The following is a 22,071-nucleotide window of genomic DNA, read 5'->3' as shown; positions in this document are numbered from 1 at the left end:
AGGGGGGACTGTATGGCGTTCCCTACAGGGGGGGACTGTATGGCGTTCCCTACAGGGGGGACTGTATGGCGTTCCCTACAGGGGGGGACTGTATGGCGTTCCCTACAGGGGGGACTGTATGGCGTTCCCTACAGGGGGGGCTGTATGGCACTATCTACAGGGGGACTGTATGGCGCTATCTACAGGGGGGACTGTATGGCGTTATCTACAGGGGGGACTGTATGTCGCTATCTAAAGAGGGGACTGTATGGCGTTATCTAGAGGGGGGACTGTATGGCGTTATCTACGGAGGGGCTGTATGGCGTTCCCTACAGAGGGGGCTGTCTGGCGTTATCTACAGGGGGGACTGTATGGCGTTACCTACAGGGAGTCTGTATGGCGTTCCCTACAGGGGGGGTCTGTAGGGAACGCCATACAGCCCCCCCTGTAGGGAACGCCATACAGTCCCCCCTGTAGGGAACGCCATACAGCCCCCCCCTGTAGGGAACGCCATACAGCATCCCCCCCTGTAGGGAACGCCATACAGCGTCGTCCCCCCCCTGTAGGGAACACCATACAGAGTCCCCCCCCTGTAAGGAACGCCATACAGCGTCCCCCCCCCCTGTAGCGAACTCCATACAGAGTCCCCCCCCTGTAGGGAACGCCATACAGCGTCCCCCTTCCCAAAAAAATGCGACCTACAGTGTGTCCTAATAAAAGACATGTATCCCCTATCCACAGGATAGGGGATACATGTGTGATCGCTGGCAGCGATAGGGAGAACGGGGGACCGAAAGTCCCCTGAAGTTCTCCATGACTAACCTCTGACTTCCGGTGTCTGCGCTGGTCACGCATGCGCACAAGCGGGACCGGCGCTCCATTCATTTCTCCGGAGGTGCCGACACAGACCCCGGAAGTCCGAGGTTTGTGATGGAGAACTTCAGGGGACTTTCAGTCCCCCGTTCTCCCTATCAATGCCAGCGATCACACATGTATCCCCTGTCCTGTGGATATCCTGTGGATAGGGGATACATGTCTTTTGTTTAATGGCAGAGCGGGGAGATACCTCCCTGCTCTGCCGTAGTGTTCAGTGGCGTCCCGCTGTAGCAGCCATAGCGGCTGCTAGTGGAGCCTGCGGCCATGGTGGGGGCACGTGCCGGCGGGCGACACGGGCCCCCTCATGCCGCGGGCCCCGTAGCAGCCGCTACTGCTGCTACGGCGGTAATTACGCCACTGCTGGTGGACTAGGGCAGGGAAGGGGTTAATGTTAGCGTCCCTGGTAGTCTAGGGCTGGGAAGAGGTTAATGTTAGCGTCCCTGGTGTTCTGGGGCTGGGGTTAATGTTAGCGTTCCTGGTGGTCTGGGGTTAATGTTAGCGTCCTTGGTGGTCTAGGGCTGGGAAGGGGTTAATGTTAGCGTCCCTGGTGGTCTGGGGCTGGGGTTAATGTTAGCGTCCCTGGTGGGCTGGGGTTAATGTTAGCGTCCCTGGTGGTCTGGGATGGGGTTAATGTTAGCGTCCCTGGTGGTCTAGGGCTGGGAAGGGGTTAATGTTAGCGTCCCTGGTGGTCTAGGACTGGGAAGGGGTTTATGTTAGCGTCCCTGGTGGTCTAGGGCTGGGAAGGGGTTAATGTTAGCTTCCCTGGTGGTCTAGGGCTGAGAAGGGGTTAATGTTAGCTTCCCTGGTGGTCTAGGGCTGAGAAGGGGTTAATGTTATTTTACCTGGTGGTCCAGTGTGGTGGATTGGGTTCTCTCTGTGTTGGGGCTCAGTGAGGGGAGAGCTGCTCTTCTATATGAAGATGGTGGATAGAAGCTGGATCATAAAACAAACTAGAGGTGGTGTAGGGGCAAAATAGAAGGACCCTGTTCTAATGTGGGGGAGGTTCAGGGGATGATTTGATATGTCTGCTGGAGTTCCTCTTTAAAGGGGTTGTAGGAGACTCGAAAAAAAAAAAGTCAGATTATCTTTTTTAAAACAGAAACAGTGCCCCACTTGTATGTGGGTTGTGTCTGATATTGCAGCTCAGCCACTAATAATAATGATAATAATAAAAGAATATAGTAATTAGTCCCTAGGCACACTGGGATGCAACTGTATGTCGTGGCAGGTGGTTACTGCGCATTTCCCGATGAACACTGTCGGTGACAGTGTGCACCGGGAACTGGGAGGTCAGCTTGCTGCATTTTAGGGGTTTCTAGCACATCGGCAGATCCCATGATGAAATCGTGAGGTTTGCTGATGGTTGGCATGGCAACTGGAGGCCAATCAATGGCCTCTGTGTCTGCCATGTAAGAAAGCCTTTCAGAAAGTCACAGAGTCGTTCCTGATGCACACTGTCGGTGACAGTGTGCATTGGGAACCGGGAGGTCAACTGTCCCCGACAGATGACACTCCACTGTTGCCGATCAGCGGTTCATCGCCACTGATTTTGTCAATTAACCCCTTAAATGCGACCATTGATTGCGATCGCCGCATTTAGGGGGTTTGTAGCACATTGGCAGCCCCCATGCAATGAGGGGGTTGCCGACGGTTGTCATGGCAAACGGAGGCCAGACAACGGCCTCTGGGTGTGCCATGTATGGAAGCCTCATAGGCTTCCTGTCAGAGTGACTGTCACGTCACGATGACAGTTGGAATACATTACACTACGTAGGTAGTGTAATATATTCTAGCAGCGATCAGAGCTGCAGGTCAAAAAAAAGTGAAACACATAAAAAAAAGTTTATAGATTTTTTTATAAAAGTGTAAAAAATAAAAGTTATAAGTTAAAAAAACAAACACTGCTTCTTTCCTATAAGTATTTTATTATAGGAAAAAAATTAAAACGTTAAAAAACAGTACACATATTTGGTATCGCCGCGTTCGTAACGAAACCAAACTGTAAAACTGTAATGTTATTTTTCCTGCACGGTGAACGCCGCAAAAAAAATAAACAAAAAAGTATACCAGAATTGCTATTTTTTGGTCACCACCCCTCCCAAAATATAGAATAAAAAGTGATCAAAAAGTCGGGTGTACCTGAAAACAGTACCAATAAAAACTACAAACCGTCCCGCAAAAAACAAGCCCTTACACAGCTTTTTGGACTGAAAAATTAAAAGTTATGTCTCTCAGAATGACACAGAAAAAATAAATTATTTTATTAAAAAAAAGTGATTTTATTGTGCAACGCTGCAAAACATAAATAAAACTATATATATATATATATATATATGGTATCGCCGTAATTGTATCGACCTGCAGAATAAAGTAAAATATAATTTATAGCGCACGGTGAACGCCGTAAGAAATTAAGAATTTAAAAAGCCAAAATCGTTGTTTGTTTGTCACCTTAGCTCTAAAGAAAATGTAATGAAAAATTATTAAAAAGTTGTATGTACAAAAAAATGGTAACAATAAAAACGACACCTCGTTCCGCCAAAAATAAGACCTCGCACCGCTCAATCATCCAAAAAATAAAGAAGTTATGCCTCCCGGAATGTGATGATACAAAACAATTATTTTTTTTTAACAAATAGTTTTTCTTTGTAAAAGTAGTCAAATATAAAAAAAAACTATAGAAGTTTGGTATCACCGTAATCGTATTGAGACGCAGATCAAAATTAACTTGACGTTTTTACCGCACGGTGAAAGACGTAAATATGAAACCCAAAAAACAATGTAGGAATCACGTTTTTTTCCAATTTCAGCCCGTAAATAATTTTTTTTTCAGTTTCCCAGTACATTTTATGATACTTTAAATGGTGGCAATAGAAACTACAACTCCTCCCGCAAAAAATAAGCCCTCAGACCCCTCTATTGACGAAAAAAAATACGTTATGGCTCTTGGAAGACGGGGAGTGAAAAACAAAAATGAAAAAGCAAAAAAAGGATCAGTCCTGCAAAGGTTAATTAATTTCTAATAAAAAAACAATTATTACCACATGTGGGGTATTCTCATACTCGGGAGAGATTGCGTTACAAATGTTGGGGGGCTTTTTCTACTTTATCCCTTGTGAAAATGAAAAAATTCAACATTTTAGTTGACAAAAATGTTGATTTTCATTTTCAAGGCCTAATTCCACTAAATTCTGCAAAAAACCTGTAGGGTCAAAATTCTAACTATACTCCTAGAAAAATTCCTTGAGGGGTATAGTTTCCAAAATTGGGTCAATATTGGGGGGTTTCCACTGTTTTGGCACTACAAGACCTCTTCAAACCTGACATGGTGACTAAAATATAATCTAAAAAAAGGAGGCCCCCAAAATCCACTAGGTGCTCCTTTGCTTCTGAGGCCAGTGTTTCAGTCCATTCGGACACTAGGGCCACATGTGAGGTATTTCTAAAAACTGAAGAATCTGGGAAATAAATATAGAATTGCGTTTCTCGGGTAAAACCTTCTGTTCTACAGATGAAAATTTATTACAAATGAATTTCGGTAAAAAAAATTTAATCCTAAAATTTCAACTCCACTTTGCTTTAATTCCTGTGAAACGCCTAAAGGGTTAAGAGACATTGAGAATGCTGTTTTGGATACTTTGAGGGGTGAAGTTTTAAAAATGGGGTGTTTTATTGGTGGTTTCTAATATATAAGGACCTCAAAACCACTTCAGAACTGAACTGGTCCCTGAAAAAATAGCCTTTTGAAATTTTCTTGAAAATATGAGAAATCACTGCTAAATTTATAAGCCTTGTAACGTCCTAGAAAAATAAAAGGACGTGAAAAAAATGATGCAAATATAAAGTAGACATATGGGGGATGGTAACTAGTGACTATTTTGTGTGGTATTACTATCTGCCTTCCAAGCAGATACATTTACATTTAGAAAAATGCTATTTTTTGCAAATTTTCTCAAAATTTTAGTGTTTTTCACCAATAAATATTAAATTTGTCGACCAAATTTTTCCACTAACATAAAGTACAATATGTCACGAGAAAACACTCTCAGAATCGCTTGGATAGGTAAAAGCATTCCGGAGCTATTACCACATAAAGTGACATAAGTCAGATTTGAAAAGTCTGCCGTGCCACAAGGCCAAAACAGGCTCAGTCCTGAAGGGGTTATAAAAAAAGTTTTAGAACTTTTCTATCCCCCAGGGCAGAGTGTCGGGAAACCTATACGGATGAGTGTCGGGGAGCCCCTCCCCTCCTGGTGCCGTTTCGACCCAATGTGACATAACTGTGTGTAATAAAGTTTTGCTTGCTTTTTCGGATGCAGTATCGGAGGTGTCCCCAGAATATTCCATCTAGACTTTGCTGAATTTCTCATTTTAATAACATAGACAGTAAAATTCAACTAATCCAGCACTTGATAATCCAGACATTCTGATTGGTTCCTGCATAGAACTCTACATAATCCAGGAGTGATAATCCGGGACAAAGGCATTTTGCCGCATTGCCGTATTTGCTAGAATCATGTTATAATTCTCTAGACATTGATGATAAGACGGGAGGACGTATGATTTTACAAATTAGAAAAATGGAGCATATTTCAGCAAAATTATAAAGACACCCATTGTGTGTCAAAAAAATTAAATATTTTATGATCCGTTAGGAGTCTAATGGGTGTCCAATAGTCCGGCACTTCGACAGTCCTAACAATGCCGGATTATCGGACTTTATTTATTTATTTTTTATTAATTTTTTTAAATCGTATACTAGCAGCCAGAAAACAGATTAATCTTCAAAATGAGAACTGTCCCCGGACATTACAACAACGTGCCCTGCTCCCTAGCTGTGCATGCTGGGACATGTAGTTTCCCGTAGGTTGATGATTGAAAGGCTGGTGTCACATGACCACTACTGAGTACCCCGGTGGGGCGTAATGACGTCAGACGCAAGGAAGTGCCCAGCTGATACCTGGGAGCGGTTTAACCTCTTGCTCCCTGGGTAACGGCGTCATCTGATGGCTCCAGTGGGCGGGGCCTGCGCGGCAGTGGAGACACTCAGCAGTTCCCGGGTGACCGGTGCAGGGAGTGAGCCGCCTGCCCGCGATGTGACGGTGCCCGTTGCCGGGTGATAAAGGAAATGGCCCTTAACAAGTCGGTGCTGAGCCAGGCGACGTTCCTGTTCGGTCTGGCCAGCGGTTTCATCTTCTGCTATGTGATCGTCAGCATCGCCCTACAAGAGAGGGATGAACACCCGGCCGACATCCTGCACAACGACCCCCATGGCCGACACATTGAGCAGCACGACCACCAGCAGCAGCTGCCCGGCCACATCATGGACTTCAATGCAGATGCCCAGCAGCACCACGGTACTAACCAGACCACCCGACTATAGAGACACCCCACACCCGACTAGAGACCCCCCGGCTGTAGAGAGACCCCCGCCCCCCCCGGCTGTAGAGAGACCCCACACCCGACTATAGAGACTCCCCGGCTGTAGAGAGACGACCCCCCCCCCCCCCCCCCCTGGCTGTAGAGAGACGACCCCCCCCCCCGGCTGTAGCGAGACACCCCCCCCCCCCCCCCCCCCTGGCTGTAGAGACCCCACACCCGACTATAGAGACTCGCCGGCCGTAGAGACGCCCGACACCCATCTATAGAGACTCTCGTCTCCCTTTCATAAGTACTGACACCCTGGCAGCTCCCGTGTGCCCCCTATAGCTGTAATGATGCGGAGTAGTCGCTGTCTCGTGGACCCGCTATAGCCGGCAGTTGTCAGCGTCCCTTCGTGTATCCTGTACAGCACGGTCGTTGACTCGTTGGTTCCCTGATCCTCCCTGGGGTGTGCGCCCCTCCACCCGTCCCAGATGTAATTCATCGTCCACCGAATCATTCTCTTCTATAAAGTTAACAATTCAGAAGCGGTTTTATCTTCCTCTGGGAAAGCTGGGTGACTGCCTTGGCAGCTATTACATTATTAGAGCTCTCACACGAGTTGTCACCCAATTCCTACAGACAGTTGTGCGGCACATGGATGTCAGAGGTCGGCGCCCGGCTTAGGACCCCCCTCTATTAGTCTGAGCAGAGAGCCGCTAAGTATCGAGGACCGCGCTGTATAATGAAAAGTTCTGCGACTTTCTAATATAAATTGTATTTCAATTCTTCACCATTTCCCATTCACTGACCGCAAACTGAGATCTTGAAAATGATAGGCAATCGAAACACAATTATAGCAGTGCACCTTGTGGTGTCATGTGCGTCACTCCAGACACGTCATGCATGGTGGGGAGTAACGTGTGATGATTAGGACTCCGAGGACACACCCGCACAATAGTGACGTTCAGAAACGGAGGGTGGAATACATATATACTGGGGTTTGTTGTCTTAACGCGCGACAGAGGTATTAAGAGTTACCAGCAAATGACAACCTGACGACTAATCTGACAAGGAAATCCAACACGAAAGATCAGATTATCTTCAGAAGTCCCATAAAGAAGGTGCAATAGAACCAGAAGTTCAACTAGGTTATTGTCTTAAAGGGGAATGTCTTATTTTATGACGACCGAGTGGCCCCATATACTTGTCCTCGGCCGGTGACCAGGTCGAGCATGCGCCCCACCCCCTATCCATAGAGACCAATGGGGGTGTCCTCTGCGCTCGCAGTCTTCTCTATGGAGAGGTATGGCGCACGCTCGTCCTGATCTCAGGACCCTAGTCCTTGGCAATGTAGTGTCACGGGTCAGACCCCACCTAACTTTTATGACTGATTGATGGGTTAACTTGTGGCTCTCCAACTGTTGCAAAACTACAACTCCCAGCATGACCTTGTTGTCCATAACCATCTCTGTCTCTTCAGATGAGGACGTCCATGTTTCCGAAGACCTTTACAAAAAGGTGAGAATCCTGTGCTGGGTCATGACCGGCCCACAGAACCTGGACAAGAAGACCAAGCACGTGAAGGCCACGTGGGCACAGAGGTGCAATAAGGTCTTATATATGAGTTCTGAAGAGAATAAAGACTTCCCCACCGTGGGGCTGGATACCAAGGAGGGCCGGGACCAGCTTTACTGGAAAACCATCAAGGCCTTCCAATACGTGCACGACCACCACTTGGCCGATGCCGATTGGTTCATGAAGGCGGACGATGACACGTACGTGGTGGTGGATAACCTGCGCTGGCTTTTGTCCAAGCATAACCCGGAGGACCCCGTTTATTTTGGCCGCAGGTTCAAGCCTTACGTCAAACAGGGCTACATGAGTGGGGGGGCCGGCTACGTCCTCAGCAAAGAAGCCTTAATAAGGTTCGTCAACGCGTTCAAGGAGGAGAAGTGCACGCACAGCTCGTCCGTCGAGGACCTGGCGCTGGGGAAGTGCATGGAGAATATTAATGTCAAGGCCGGAGACTCCAGAGATACCAGCGGAAAAGAGACCTTCCACCCGTTTGTGCCGGAGCATCATCTCATCCAGGGATATTTGCCAAAGACTTTCTGGTATTGGAATTACAACTACTATCCTGCCATAGAGGTAAGGCTCCGGGCGGGATATTGTGCCGCGTAAGCTCCGGGTATCCGAGGCTTACGGGATAAAGATGAGTTCCGCCTTTAAGTAACTGGAATTAATCCGTGATGAATTCATTGATCTGAGCTCGTCTAGTAAGGGCTTTATGCTTGACGGAGTACAGGCCTGGCTCCTTCTTAGGACTCCACTCAGTAGATTGCTTGGGTTGTAGTACAAGGCTTGTATTTGATCCTATACGCTTCAGCACACATTGGCATCAAATTTGATACCCGTCCCTCCTCTAGCCACCTAGCGGTTGACTGATTTCAGCAAATAAAGCTTAGTCATGTATAATGAAAAGTTGATATACTTTTTGCATCAATTCCTCACAATTTTTAAAATCTCTGCTTGCTGTCATTTTAATAGGAACCTCTAGTGTTTACTTCCAGTGGATACAATTCTGTCCTGGTCATGTGATGGACACACAGGCGCACTGCTCGTTAAAAGCGCACTGAGGGTAAGGATACACCGAGCGGCGCTGTCCCGGCCGCGATGTGGCCGACAACCGTTCCAGCACCGTGTTCGGTGCGGCTGTCAAACTGCCGGTTAATGGCCACGCGTTGTTGTGGGTAAAACGTACTCTTTACCTGCAAAATTGTGCTGCCATAAAGTATATGTTCGTTAATGGGCACGTTATTTTGGAGGTGAAGATCCGTTTTACCCGCAAAAACGCGCAGCTGTTAACAGGCCTTTTGACAGCCGCGCAAAACATGGTGCCACTGTGGTTGGCCACATGGCGGCCGGGTTAGTGCCGCTCCGAGTGGCCTTACCCACATACTGTACCCAGCCGTGCACCTGTGAGATTAAAAAAATTGTTGCAAAAAGTTAGTTTACAAAAAAAATCAGAAAACCTTTTTAGGGTCAGTTCACACAGTTTTTTTGATGCGGAAAACTCGCCAAAAACCGGATGAAAATGCCTCTGATTGATTTCAATAGGAGGCGGAGGCGGTTTTCTCCCGCGAGCGGTAAAACCGTCTCGCGGGAAAAAGAAGGGACATGCCCTATCTTCGGGCGTTTACGCCTCTGACCTCCCATTGACATCAATGGGAGGCAGAGAAAGCGTATTTCGCTGCGTTTTATGCCTGCGGCGCTCAATGGCCGAAGGTCGAATATCGGCGTGCAGGCAGAGGAAAATCTGCCTCAAACTTCCAAACAGAATTTTGAAGCAGATTTTCCGCCTGCAAAAAACTCAGTGTGAACCCGGCCTAAGAAATATATATGGTACATAACTGGTAACACCGCAATCAATAACGTACTATAAAATGAGCACATTGTTTGTCCCGCACAGCGAACACACAAACTAAAACATGGCAGAATTGCCCTCCCCAAAATAAAAAATGTAAGTTATTCCGTACACACGTCCCCTGAAATGGTGTCATTAAAAATACAACTCGTCGCACAGAAAACAAGCCCTCATACGTCTGTAGACGGCTTTTGGAATGCGGTGGTAAAAAAAAAAAAAAGTCCCAAATTAGGCCCCCGTCCCCTCTCCTGACATGTCTAGTTTAGTAAATACTTGTAGTCCCCATAAAATCATAATACTGGAACTTCTTTTCTTAGTTATTCGTTGTGCCGTTCCTCTGTTGTACCTCCTAGAAATGTATGAATAAATGAACAAGTCCATTTAGACTGCACGGTGAGTGCCGTAAAAACAAAATTGGAATTGCTTTGGTTTTGGTTTTTTTTCAATTCCCACCCAAAACCTTTTTTTTTTTACTTTATATACATTATATGTACCCCAAAATGTTGCCTTTAAAAACCAAGCCCTCCTACAGCTACGTAGACAGAAAAATTTAAAAGTTACGTTACTCGGAACTTCGTGTTGAAATAACTAAAAAAAATTGTGTGTCCTCAAGGCCCAAAACATGTGTGTCCTAAAGGGGTCAATTTATAAACCGGTTTTGTTGCATGTTTATAGCATTCTGTCCTTGCTGTAATAGAAATCTGCTCTCCATGTACCGACTTCTTGCTGGGCTTACAGCAGGAAATCCAAACAAGCAGAGCTGCAGTGTAAAGCAGCACAGGAGGTGGAGCCTCTGAAATGGATTTGTCTTTATTCCTTTTGATACAACAAGCTGTGAACTGAATGTCTACATGATTTCAGAATAATTTTTAAAAGGGTTTTGCTACCACAGCCCTCTATAATTTTAGGATATCTGATCCATGGGCGCCCTACGGATGGGACCGTAACCAGTAGCTAGAATGATAGGGGAATTGGTGGGGATCCCAGAGGTTGGCTTTCCTCCAATTAAACATATCCTAGTCTGGGGTGGAGGAAACCTATTAACCCTTTAATGATGTAGTTTATTTTGAGCTTAAAGGGGTTGTCCAGGCAGGGGATGTTTTTTCTATTGATGACCTGTCCATCAGTATATGATCAGTGGGGGTCTGACACCCTGAGCCCGTACCGATCAGCTATTCTGGCTGCCTCCGGGGGTCATGCAGGGTTTGGTGCCGGAAGCAGAAGGCTCCATACACTGTGTAGCGGCCGGTGATGCTTTCACCACTGCATAGCTTCCAGCAGCCAGAACAGCTGATCGGTGTGGGGTCTGGGTGTCGTACCCCCACCGATCATATACTGATGACCTTTCCTGCCGGATAGGTCATCCATATACAAAACAGCCCCCAACCTGAGTGGAGAACGGTTACATGGAGCGTCTGTCTATATCTCGTCCTGCGTTACACAGACAACCTGTTGATATGAATAGACACTGTGTAATGCTTAATTTCTCCTGTGGTGGCGCTGCAGGGAAATTGAACACTAAGGCCGGGTTCACACAGTTTTTTGCAGGCGGAGATTCTGTCTCAAAATTCAGTTTGGAAGTTTGAGGCAGATTTTCTTCTCCCTGCACGCCGATTTTCGCGGCGTCTTCGCCCGTGACCATTGAGCACCGCGGGCATAAAACTCTGCGAACTACGCTTTCTCTGCCTGCCATTGATGTCAATGGGAGGTCAGAGGCGTAAACGCCTGAAGATGGGGCATGTCCCTTTTTTCTCCCGCGGATTTATTGCTCGCAGGAAAAAGACGCCTCCGCCTCCCATTGAAATCCAATAAGAGGCATTTTCGTGCCGGTCTTGACGAGTTTTGCAGCGCGGTTTCAGTGTCAAAAAACTCGTCAAAAAAACTCTGTGTGAACCCAGCCTAAGGCTTCGTGCACACGTCAGTATTTTGCTTACGTATTTGGAAGCCAAAACCAGGAGTGGGTCCAAAACTCGGAAGAGGTGCAAATCTTTCCATTATAGGTTTCTCTGTTAATGTTCCACTGATGGTTTTGGCTTCCAAATACTGACCAGAATACTGACTTGTGCATGAGGCCTTACTGTCAGGCTTCCCTACAGATTACAGCTGATCACTGGGGGTCCCAGCAGTGGAACTCTTTGTGATCTGCTTATTGTTAAGTGACCCTTCTAACTATTATAACGTGTTCAAATCGGGGAATTTGTTTAAAAAAAATAAAAAATCGGCAAAAATGTTAAGGCTCCTTTTACACCACGCCCTATGTTACGTGTGTACAACGGGGAAGTTTCCAGTGTACAGGCTAAACGTGTCCATAGGGTTCCATTACCCCGACAGAGGGCAAATAATAGTCCTTTTGGTCTTTGTCGGGCGGGTATATGTCAGTATACTTTTTTTTTTTTTTTTCTCCGACTAGGCTGTTACATCCCACGTGTGGTATGGTGTACGTACCACTGTCTGGCATATGTTTAACGTATACGTCATGGGCTTTTCCTAACGTATGTATTAAACAGATACCGTTCTAGTCTACCATCCAGCACCAATAGCCTATAATGGTATACATCACGAACCGAGCCATGAGAGTTTATGATCTATATGATTAACATATACCATTATACTTTATGGTGATGGATGCCACTGTTAGGTATCCGTCACAACCTACGTTTGAAGCCCCATGCACACGACCGTGCCCGCGATCGCGGGGCCGGCCGCCGACTGACAGCCGCATTTTCGGGCCGTGCTCCCATAAAAAGTATGGGAGCACGGCCCGCAAAATGCAAAAGAACGGACATGTTCCATAATTTCCGGAACATTTCCACGGCACGGACAGCCTTCTGTAGTGCTACGGAAAGGTGTCCGCGTTCAATGAAAGTGAATGGGTCAGTTTTTGCGGACCGCAATTACGGAGGTTTTTTACGGTCGTGTGCATTTCCTGGTGTATACGTCAAACGTAGTGCAATAAACTTGATGTCAAGGAAGCAGCTGTACGGTCACTGTTTAGGGAGAAGCTGCTGGATCCGTGCTGCTCTCCCTGCGCTGCGTGCTGCTCTCCCTGCGCTGCGTGCTGCTCTCCCTGCGCTGCGTGCTGCTCTCCCTGCGCTGCGTGCTGCTCTCCCTGCGCTGCTTTCCTTGCGCGCTGCTCTCCCTGCGCTCGCGCTGCTGGCTGGGCTTGGGATAATTAGCAGGGGGGTAAGAACTCTTGGGCACACTACATGTAATAGGTAATTACTATGTAAGTATATAAACATGATGTTTAGGGTGTCACCAATGGCCGTTACTTCTTGTTTTCATAATGAACAAGTCTTTCCAGTTCTCATTTACGATCAGATTCCAGCAATCGTTTGTCAGAAGTTACCAGTTTATTAAAGGCTCGGAGCTTCTTGTTCTGTAGTTTTGACAGTTTAGGGACCTGCAGCAAATGTCACCTGACATTATGTAGGTAAATCACCGGGGAGAAGACCAAACCCATCTATCGGGGGACAATAGAGATAGTCATTCAAGTGCTACATTGTCCACAGAGTTCTTTAGAATTTCTGGTCTGTATAATAGACTGGCTGAGTGTCGGGGAAAAATAACTATTTCATGCTGGTTTTGTAGTTCTGTGAGACTCTCATTGTAATTATTCTATTACTTATTTTGCTCTGTTGGCTAGGCAGCACTAAAATATTATTGGATTGTTACCAAGCAGCAGGAATCCACCTACTAGTCCTTATAGAGATCCACTTTATCACTGTCACTGCTAAATGAATAGTCCTATACAATGTACACAGATACAGGGAGGCGGTACTATCAGTACCTACATTATGGACAGGGAGGCAGTACTATCAGTACTCTGCCCAGGGCTCCAGCTCTGGGGTTGCCCATGACATCACTGTCCATATATGGACAGTGATGTCAGGAGCAGAGCTGGGGTCCCAGTAAGAGCGCTACAAGCATTCTGCCCGGGACTCCGACTCTGGCATTATCTAAAGAGGGCACTGTGGCACTATCTAAAAAGGGGCTGCCCAATCTTCATATTCTTACCTGCCAAACGCTGCCAACTGAGCAGCCAGACTGCTTTTAGCGACACTTAAAATGGAAAACTGGATTAAAATAAGCACGTGGAGTAAACACGCAATTGTTTTATTATTTATAGTAATGTAGTATTGTTATAGTAGGTCAAATTACTAATGGATTTAACAATAATTTTGTATTGTATCAAATTTTAAAGAAATACGGCCCGTCAACTTCCCATTTTTATGTACGGCCCATTTACCCGGTCGAGTTTGAGACCCCTGGTTTACAGGGAGACAGAACTGTGTGTCTATCTTTTTGTAGGTAAAGATATTATGTGGTGGGTATAATATTAGGAAACCTGTCCCTGTGTTTTATTACACTGTGGCTTTGTTCTAGAACATGTAACCAGGCAGTGATCTCGCGGTGTTTTTGTATTTCAGGGTCCCGGCTGCTGCTCTGACCTGGCGGTTTCCTTTCACTATGTGGATTCAACGACGATGTACCAGTTAGAGTACCTGGTCAATCATCTCCGTCCCTACGGGTACATGTACAGGTACAGTCCTGACTCCCGGAATGACATAGAGCAGAATAATGTGAAGGACAAGGCGGAAAAAGATGTGAAAACAGAGTAAAGTGAAAAAAAAAAAACATCACGAGGGATTAAAACAAAATGTGCGACCCTTCTTGGAGGGTGTCACCCCCTTTAAGGGCAGCATTCGGAATCTGTACAATGTGCTGTCATGTGGATTTTTTTTTTTTTTTTATTATCTAAAATATCGAAGATCCTTTTCGACAATTGCAATAACTTCCGTGAGCCTTTTTACTGACCATCATATAGTTATTTGCAAAACGAAAAATAGCCAAATCTAATCACATGGAAGACAGAAAATGGCCAGTGTCCTGAGACAAGTTCTTCAATAAGACACTGGTAAGAAAATAAATGAACACTCCAAGAGGATATTTATTCTATAAAGGAATTCTACAATCCACTTGTTTTCCAGGAAATTAATTTTTAGATGATGCACCTTACGTGGTGATCAGAAGATCCCCTCCTGCACTACAAGGATGAAGGACGGCTCGAGCCCACACGACTTGTACGGTTCAGTTCTGCTTTCAAGTAATATTGCCAAAAATATTAGGGAATTCCTAAAATTTCAACCCCTCTGCAATGTTATGGGCATTGCTCGCAGTAGTTTTGGGAATGATCTAATTCGGAAGAATTGCAGATTCCTCTCTGCTTCTAGTCTAAACATTTTATGCGTCACTCTGGAAGACCTGGTACGTCCATATGTTACACGGACAGCCCATCGTTTCAATTAGAACAGTGTAATTCTTCCTTCGTCCTGTGGTGGCGCTGCAGGGAAATTGAACACTTGCTGCCAGGTTCTCCTGCAGGGCACAAACGATTGCTGGTGGTCCCAGACAATCCTTTTACAATCCAGTTTTTGCAGTCGGCACTGTGTATTTTGCATTATCCACAAGTCATTCCCGTCAAGTGGTTTATTATCTTGTTGGTCTTGTGTCATTACAGACTACTTTTTAAACCTTTTTACACACAGGCAGCTACAAGGACTTGACATTTTGTAGCTCGTGCTATAGTTGTCGCCCACTACCGGTTTATTACTCAGCTTATTGACAATCAAATTCAATTGTGTAATTACCTCCTGTTTGGTGGATGCAGTAACTGATTTAGTGTTGTTTGGGGACCATGGTGAATGCAAATGGGGCAGAGATTTGCTAGACGTCTTGTGCTTCACATTGGGATGTTTCAGTAGATCCTTGACACCGCAGCAGTGGTGAGCAAGTCCTCAACTGTAGAAGACCAGGAGCGTCCTGCAACGGGAGTCACTGGACATCAGTTAAGGTCCTATTACACGAGCCGGGAAAACGAGCGCCGATCAATGAGGCAGCTCGTTAATCGCGCTCGTTTGCTTCTTTCACCAGGAGCGATTATTGGTTATGTATGGGGAAGAGTGATCGTTACTACGATCGCTCGTCCTCATACATTTCCATCTTGTCGTCAGCACAACGTGCCGGCTTCCATCATGTCGGCTGCCGACAACTAATATTTTGTGAGCATAAGCTATATGATCAGTCAATGAATAAGCGTTTGCTCGTTCATCGGCTGATCATTACCCTTATTACACAGGGCACTAATCGGGAACGAGCGTTCATGTGAACGCTCGTTTGCCCAATCATTGGCCCGCATAATAGTACCCTTACTCTTCAAAGTAAAACGGTCAGTAGACAGGCCAGTTGTAGTTTGATCATTTGTATCAGTTGTTAATAGCAATCACCAATGATCAGGAACGAGCGATCATATGAGCGCTCCGTTGCTGATCATTGGCCTTTATAAAAGGGACTTCAGTCTTATTTCCAATTGTGCTTATTTTCTCTAGACTTGGAAGGTGAAATTTCCTTCCAGTATCTTTCAGAAACCGCCCTACAATTTAGGTTGGCTCAGAGGGTTCAATGAAAAGTTCCCTTTTAAATAATTTCAGCACAAAGTTTCTAATTATTATGTAAAAGTTGCAGGAAGGTGTATAAATAATATACCTAAAGGTAGACTTTAGAACACCTCTTTTCTGAGAGGCCCTACATATAAGAAGCCTGATATGTGCTCTTGGCCATTCGGCATCTCGGAAACACCCACTAGTTTTACCCGATAGTTTATAATGCTCTTTTCTTGACCGGCCACTTCAAGGACTTACTTGAACCAAAGATCACATCTTTGTCTTCACAATACAGTTGCCCGCGGTCCATTACCATACGTAGATTATATTTTTGAACGGACCCCTCGTGAGCTCCACGGCTCCAGTGTGGGCCCCATTCCTCTTTATAATCCATCATTATTTATTACTTTTTATTTATTGTGCCTGCGGACTAATATTGCTAACACGGGCATTATAATGGCCTTCACTTTTTATAAGGGGCTGACAAGCGACGTGTTGGAAAAAAACAACTTGTATTAGTATTTTGTGTTAATTATTGAGTTGAAATATCATATGAATTCTGTGTGTGTGTAATGTACGGAATTTCCTTAAAGGGCAAACGTCACCAGACAGCCCCCCCCCTCCCTCATTGTTAGGGCATCTATAATATGTACCTACTCAACAGGTGTGTGTATACAAACATTAGCAGATTTGTATCTGTATACTACTAGAAAGATCCAGAACATCAGATTGGTTGAGTGTGTTAATTTTACATATCAGGCGCCAACGCTTGCGTGCACTTTCGATCTTCTAATTAATTAGCCAAAGTTGCACGAGGGTGTAGAAATGACCTAAAGGTAGGGCTGGGCGATTATGATCAAAATCATGATTATTTAGACCACACCCCTTTAGAATGCCACGCCCCCAATTTGCCTACTATGTCATTGAATTCATATTTATCCTCTGAGCCTGCTGTATACTACTGTATATAATATACACCCTAACACTGCCCCACACGTTATAATGCCCCATAGCTGCCCCCACACATTATAATGCCCCCATAGCTGTCCTCTCCCAGTATAATGCCCCTATAAGTGCCCTACACACGGTATAATGCTCCCCATAGTTTCCCTCCACACAGTATAATGCCCCCACGCTGTATAATGCCCCACAGCTGCCCCATACATCCCTAATAGTGCCTAATAAAATACATACTCTCCTAACCCCATTCCAAGGACAAGTGGAGATGTCTTTGCTCCTCCAGTCTGTGTGGCCTGGCGCAGACAGGAGCTATGACATCACTGCCTCGCGCCTGTCTGCGACCAGCTGTGAGCGTCCAGCGATACATAGAGGATGGTAGAGCAGGGACTTTATGGCTCCCTGCTCTATCATAGGATTCAACTGTATCTGCATCCTGAGGACGCAGATACAGTTGAAACCAAATGAGAATTTATTTTATTTTTTAAAATGAAATGTGCAAGATGACGTCTGTTTTAGTTTTGTTTTTCCAATTAATTGCCCAGCCCTACCTAAAGGTTTACTTTAAAATACCTCTTTTATGAGAGAGAGGGTGATTTTTGTAGGTGCTGATGCACCCACTATAGTCTCTTATATGCCCTAACATGATGGAGTCTGTCTGGTTGGAGAGCTTCTTTAATTTGCCTCTGTTTTCGCATGCAACCTATAGTGTGTCAAGGGAGACAGACGTATCTCCATATGGAAATCTGCCTGCATATGATATCACAGGTACCGACGCCAACCCAAAGAGAGAACCTCCAGATCATATGGCAACAGTAAATTATGTAACTGGGTTTTTTGGGATCCTGTACCTTTTTATATTTGAGGGGTCTGCTGCCCTTCATAAAATCGCTGGAGCCTACAAATTTCTAGATTGGCGCTGGTACCGGTCATAGACGCTAACACTTGCGTGTCAGCAGAAGACAATGGTGAAATGTGTGCCAGGACCGGTTGCCCTCTTATGGAGGCATTGTATGGGGAGGTGTTTGATCTGTCCTTCGAGTTCCGCACTACTAGTGACACATTGCCTGTATTTATCGCGTGTTGGTTGACGTGATGCGCTTTTATTTTTCATACTTGGTTTCCGAAGGCCAAATCCCATGACCCTGCCTTTAGAGGAATAACACGAGAAGTGACATATCGCAAAGTGCCTACCAGTTATAATATAAATTATATCCTGACCCTATCGAAGATCCCGCGCCATGGCCGGAGAAATAATGAGACGTCGTATTGCCTGCTCTATTTCATATTAGGATATCGCTGTGGGGTGAAAATTGTGTGTAAAGTAATCAAGATTTTTCCTGTGGTTACCGATTTTTATAAATTCTTCATTTTCTTTCACGTCCCTTTTGCTTGCAAAATAAAAAATATTTTGTTGTACTTTTGACTTACACCATGCTCTAGTCACTTCCAGAGCTGCATCCAACTTTCTTCCGGTTTCCATTCAGCTCCAGGACCTCATGATCCTCTGCAGTTTATTGTGCATACGCTGATGTGGCAGAGATGTAGGGCTGTGTAATAGCGCTATGTCTGTCAGATTCCACTTGTCAACTAAAAAGACTAAACGCAGCTCTGGATGTGAGTTGAGAATGAAATGTGTTGCGACACAAGATAAATTCGGGAAAGTACTTGCAGAGTTGTACATTATATGTACATTTTATATTTAAGTGGAGCTTTTGGAATAGTTGGCACCGTTTTTCTGTTGACAAAAGGTGTGTAAGGGCGCCGGGTGTATTAGAAGCGAGCGCAGATGTTCACAAGACGTCTCCTATTTCCACATAGACAATGGCTGCACGTTCCTTTCGTTCAGCGTTAATGATTAGCTTTGTCCAAAGGTCGGTCATCCACGTCTCATGGGGCCACGCGGGGAAGCACAGCGGATTGCTTGGGGAAATCTATATTTTTATATCTGTTTATATTGGAACCTTCTGATTTTTTTCGGACTAATTCGATTATTGATTGTAATGACTTACAATATCATTAAAACCTGTGTCTTAACAATTCACCAGAACTTGTGATTCCTTTTTGTGTACTTTCCTTATAAGTGTGTATGGACAATCTGTACTTGTTGCCTGACCTCTCTATTCATTTATACAGTACACTAGTAGAGAGGTTAGGGGGTTAAAAGGACGCTCCAGACTGTTTATGTTCAGTGCAGGGCCTGAGGGGGCGGAGCATGACACATGGATTCTCTATTTGGCGTTCTTTGAATCCGTGTCATGCACCGCCCCCTCAGGCCCTGCACTGGACATGATGCAGTGTATCCGTTTCGCCTGGAGTGTTCCTTTAAAGTGTAAACTTTAGAAAAACTTCTGACGTGTCAGAAGATTTGATCCATGGGGGTCTGAGCACTGAGACCCCCACTGATCGCAGAAGCGCTGAGCCGCTTTTGTTTCTGATCAACTTTTCTTGGAAAGCCGAGCGAGTGGTGTACGGACTCGATAGAAAGTCTGAACCCGTACAGCAACTGCTCGGCTTTCTTAGAAAAGCCAATCAGAAACCAAGCGGCTTAGCGCTCACCCGATCGCTTCTTCCGCTTCATTTTAGTGATCGCTGGGGGTTTCAGTGCTCAGACCCCCACCGGTCAAAACTTCTTACGTCAGAAGTTTTTTGAAAGTTTAGTAACCCTTTAAATCTAAAATTCAGCTTTAGCTTGGAGTAATGGCGCAGTTTCCTCGTAAGGTCCAGAAGATGATGGCGGGAGATTTCTGAAACTGCAGCAAACTGAATGCACGTCAAATGCGTGAAATCTACGGTAAAACCATGTGTTTCGGACCTACTCCTGGTTTTCGCTTTCATGTACTGACAAATCCTGCCGTGTGATGGAGGCGAAAGTCCAAACAAATTTCACATACTTACCTTACACGACATCCGTCCTCTGACGCTGCCTGTTGTAATGGCGCAGCAATAATGTGTTGTCTTGCACCACCTGACTACAGCGGACAATGTTTGTCTGCCATTGTTACTGTGTGATGACCACAGAGAGCGGCGGAGGACATCCGGTACTCGCCCTTTGAAACGCCTCCTTGCTCCAGCATTTCCACCCTGCTCGTTACCGCTCTGTCCCAGGGAATCCTGCAGGGATCACATGTTGCTGCAGCCGCTGCCTCATCAGGGATGCTGCCATGAACGGCATGTGACCGCACTGCAGGATCTTCTGGTACCGGAGTGTCAGCGAACAGACTGTCCGCACTGGAGCGGGGAATGTTTTGAAACGGTGAGGGTCTGATCGCTTCTTTATATCCTCCCCTGCCTTCCTGCAAAATTTTAAGTCTCAGATAATTCTTTTGAGTTCAGAAAACCCCTTTTAGGTCTCCGTCAGACACGGTGTTTTTTTTGGGTAATTTTAAACTGCATCAAGAAAACGTTTCAAAAGAAGGTTTGCGTTATTAAAATGTAACATGCGTTTTTAGTGGGGTTTTTTTATGGCATTTTTCGTTGTCATTTTGTACATGCGTTTTTTTTTGTTTTTTTTATAGCTTTTTGAAGTTCTATAGAGAAGCCTATGGGGAAAAAATGCCGCAAACCAAAACGCAGTTGTGTGTTGTGCACTTTATCTTAGAATGTAACATTGTGCCGCACTAAAAAAAATGCATCAAGGGGGAGAAAACTGCACCGTGTTCAAGTCTTAAAGGGGAATTCTAATTAAAGGGGCTATCGGTAAGACATGCCATAATGGTCTTATTAATGGGGTTTCAATTGCTAGGTCCCCTATTGATCATTTGAATGAGGGTCACGTAATCCATATTACCCAGCGGAGGGTACAGGAACTTAGGGGAGTCCGCTGCAAATGTCACTCTGTAACAGTCAGAGAAATATCGAAACAGTAATTTGAATGTCTCCAGCTAGAATACCCCTTTAAAGCTTCATTCAGATGGCCTTATAGTGGCCCCACTTTAGCGTCTATATTACAGTAACAAGTCTGGACCCACCGGGAGTCTAACGGCCTGTACTTACAGAACGTACTGTCGTCTAAGGGAGTTGGATTTTTTTGTCTCCATAAAAAAAACATTTAATTTTTTGTTTTTTGTTTTTTTATAAATCTTGAAGGCTTGTGGGACTAAAGCTGTAGACCGTACGGCCTGCGCTGTAAGATCCATTATCTGCACCGATCACTCTACATATGGACGTGTTCGGCCTGTGTCACCAGCTTATTGTCACTTTATTATAAATGTTCCTGTGAGGGACAGTAGGTCATTTACATCCGGCTCTTTATTTGTCTTTCACGTTATTTATTCACCGCAAAATTCCAGCCTTCGTCTCCGTTACTAGAAGTCCAAATGTAACTTTGGGTAATAAATGTTTAGGAGAACGGCAAAGTAGAACGAATAATAATTAACGTAATCTAGTATAGTCATTACATCGGCACTGTACAGTAATACAATAGATCAGGAAAAACTGTAGTATTAAAGACTAAGGATTGTCTAACAAGCTTTCCCAATGACAACCAGCAGAATAGTGAGTGCAGCTCTGGAGTATAATACAGGCTGTACCTCTGGATCAGTATAAGAGAAGTAATATAATGTATATACACAGTGACTCTACCAGCAGAATAGTGAGTGCAGCTCTGGAGTATAATACAGGATGTAACTCTGGATCAGTACAGGATAAGTAATGTAATGTATGTACACAGTGACTCCTCCAGCAGAATAGTGAGTGCAGCTCTGGAGTATAATACAGGATGTAACTCAGGATCAGTACAAGATACACCCTTTTCTGTACATTAATTATATATGTAAAATGGTGTTTTAAGATTGACATGGGCTTTATCGCGGTGCTTCTGATACTGTGAGGAATGCCTCTCTGGCTTAGTGGCCACCCGTTTTGGTGATGCGTGGGTCTGACAGATGATCCTGTGCTGCACAGTCCTTTATCTGGTTTCACTAATCTCTGGTTTAGCAACATCATTTTCTACTTTTGTGCTCTGTTTAATGTTCTACAGGGTCCAGGAGATCAATGAAAGGTACATTTAAGATTTATTTATTTTTT

The 22,071-nt window shown here is 45.1% G+C and overlaps 1 protein-coding gene across 1 annotated transcript; it reads left to right on the top strand.

Annotated features, from left to right (window-relative positions):
- Positions 1–5,791: 5,791 nt before the first annotated feature.
- Positions 5,792–19,087, top strand: LOC142652181 (glycoprotein-N-acetylgalactosamine 3-beta-galactosyltransferase 1-like). Its single transcript, XM_075827737.1, has 3 exons — positions 5,792–6,212; positions 7,700–8,367; positions 14,074–19,087. Exons 1-3 carry the CDS (start codon positions 5,984–5,986, stop codon positions 14,263–14,265), a joined length of 1,089 nt encoding a protein of 362 aa, XP_075683852.1. The 5' UTR covers positions 5,792–5,983; the 3' UTR covers positions 14,266–19,087.
- The last annotated feature ends 2,984 nt before the right edge of the window (positions 19,088–22,071 follow it).

This window comes from Rhinoderma darwinii, chromosome 5 (genome assembly GCF_050947455.1).
Source record: "Rhinoderma darwinii isolate aRhiDar2 chromosome 5, aRhiDar2.hap1, whole genome shotgun sequence".
In the NCBI taxonomy this organism is placed as follows: Eukaryota; Metazoa; Chordata; class Amphibia; order Anura; family Rhinodermatidae; genus Rhinoderma; species Rhinoderma darwinii.
This window is presented reverse-complemented; position numbering and strand designations above follow the sequence as displayed.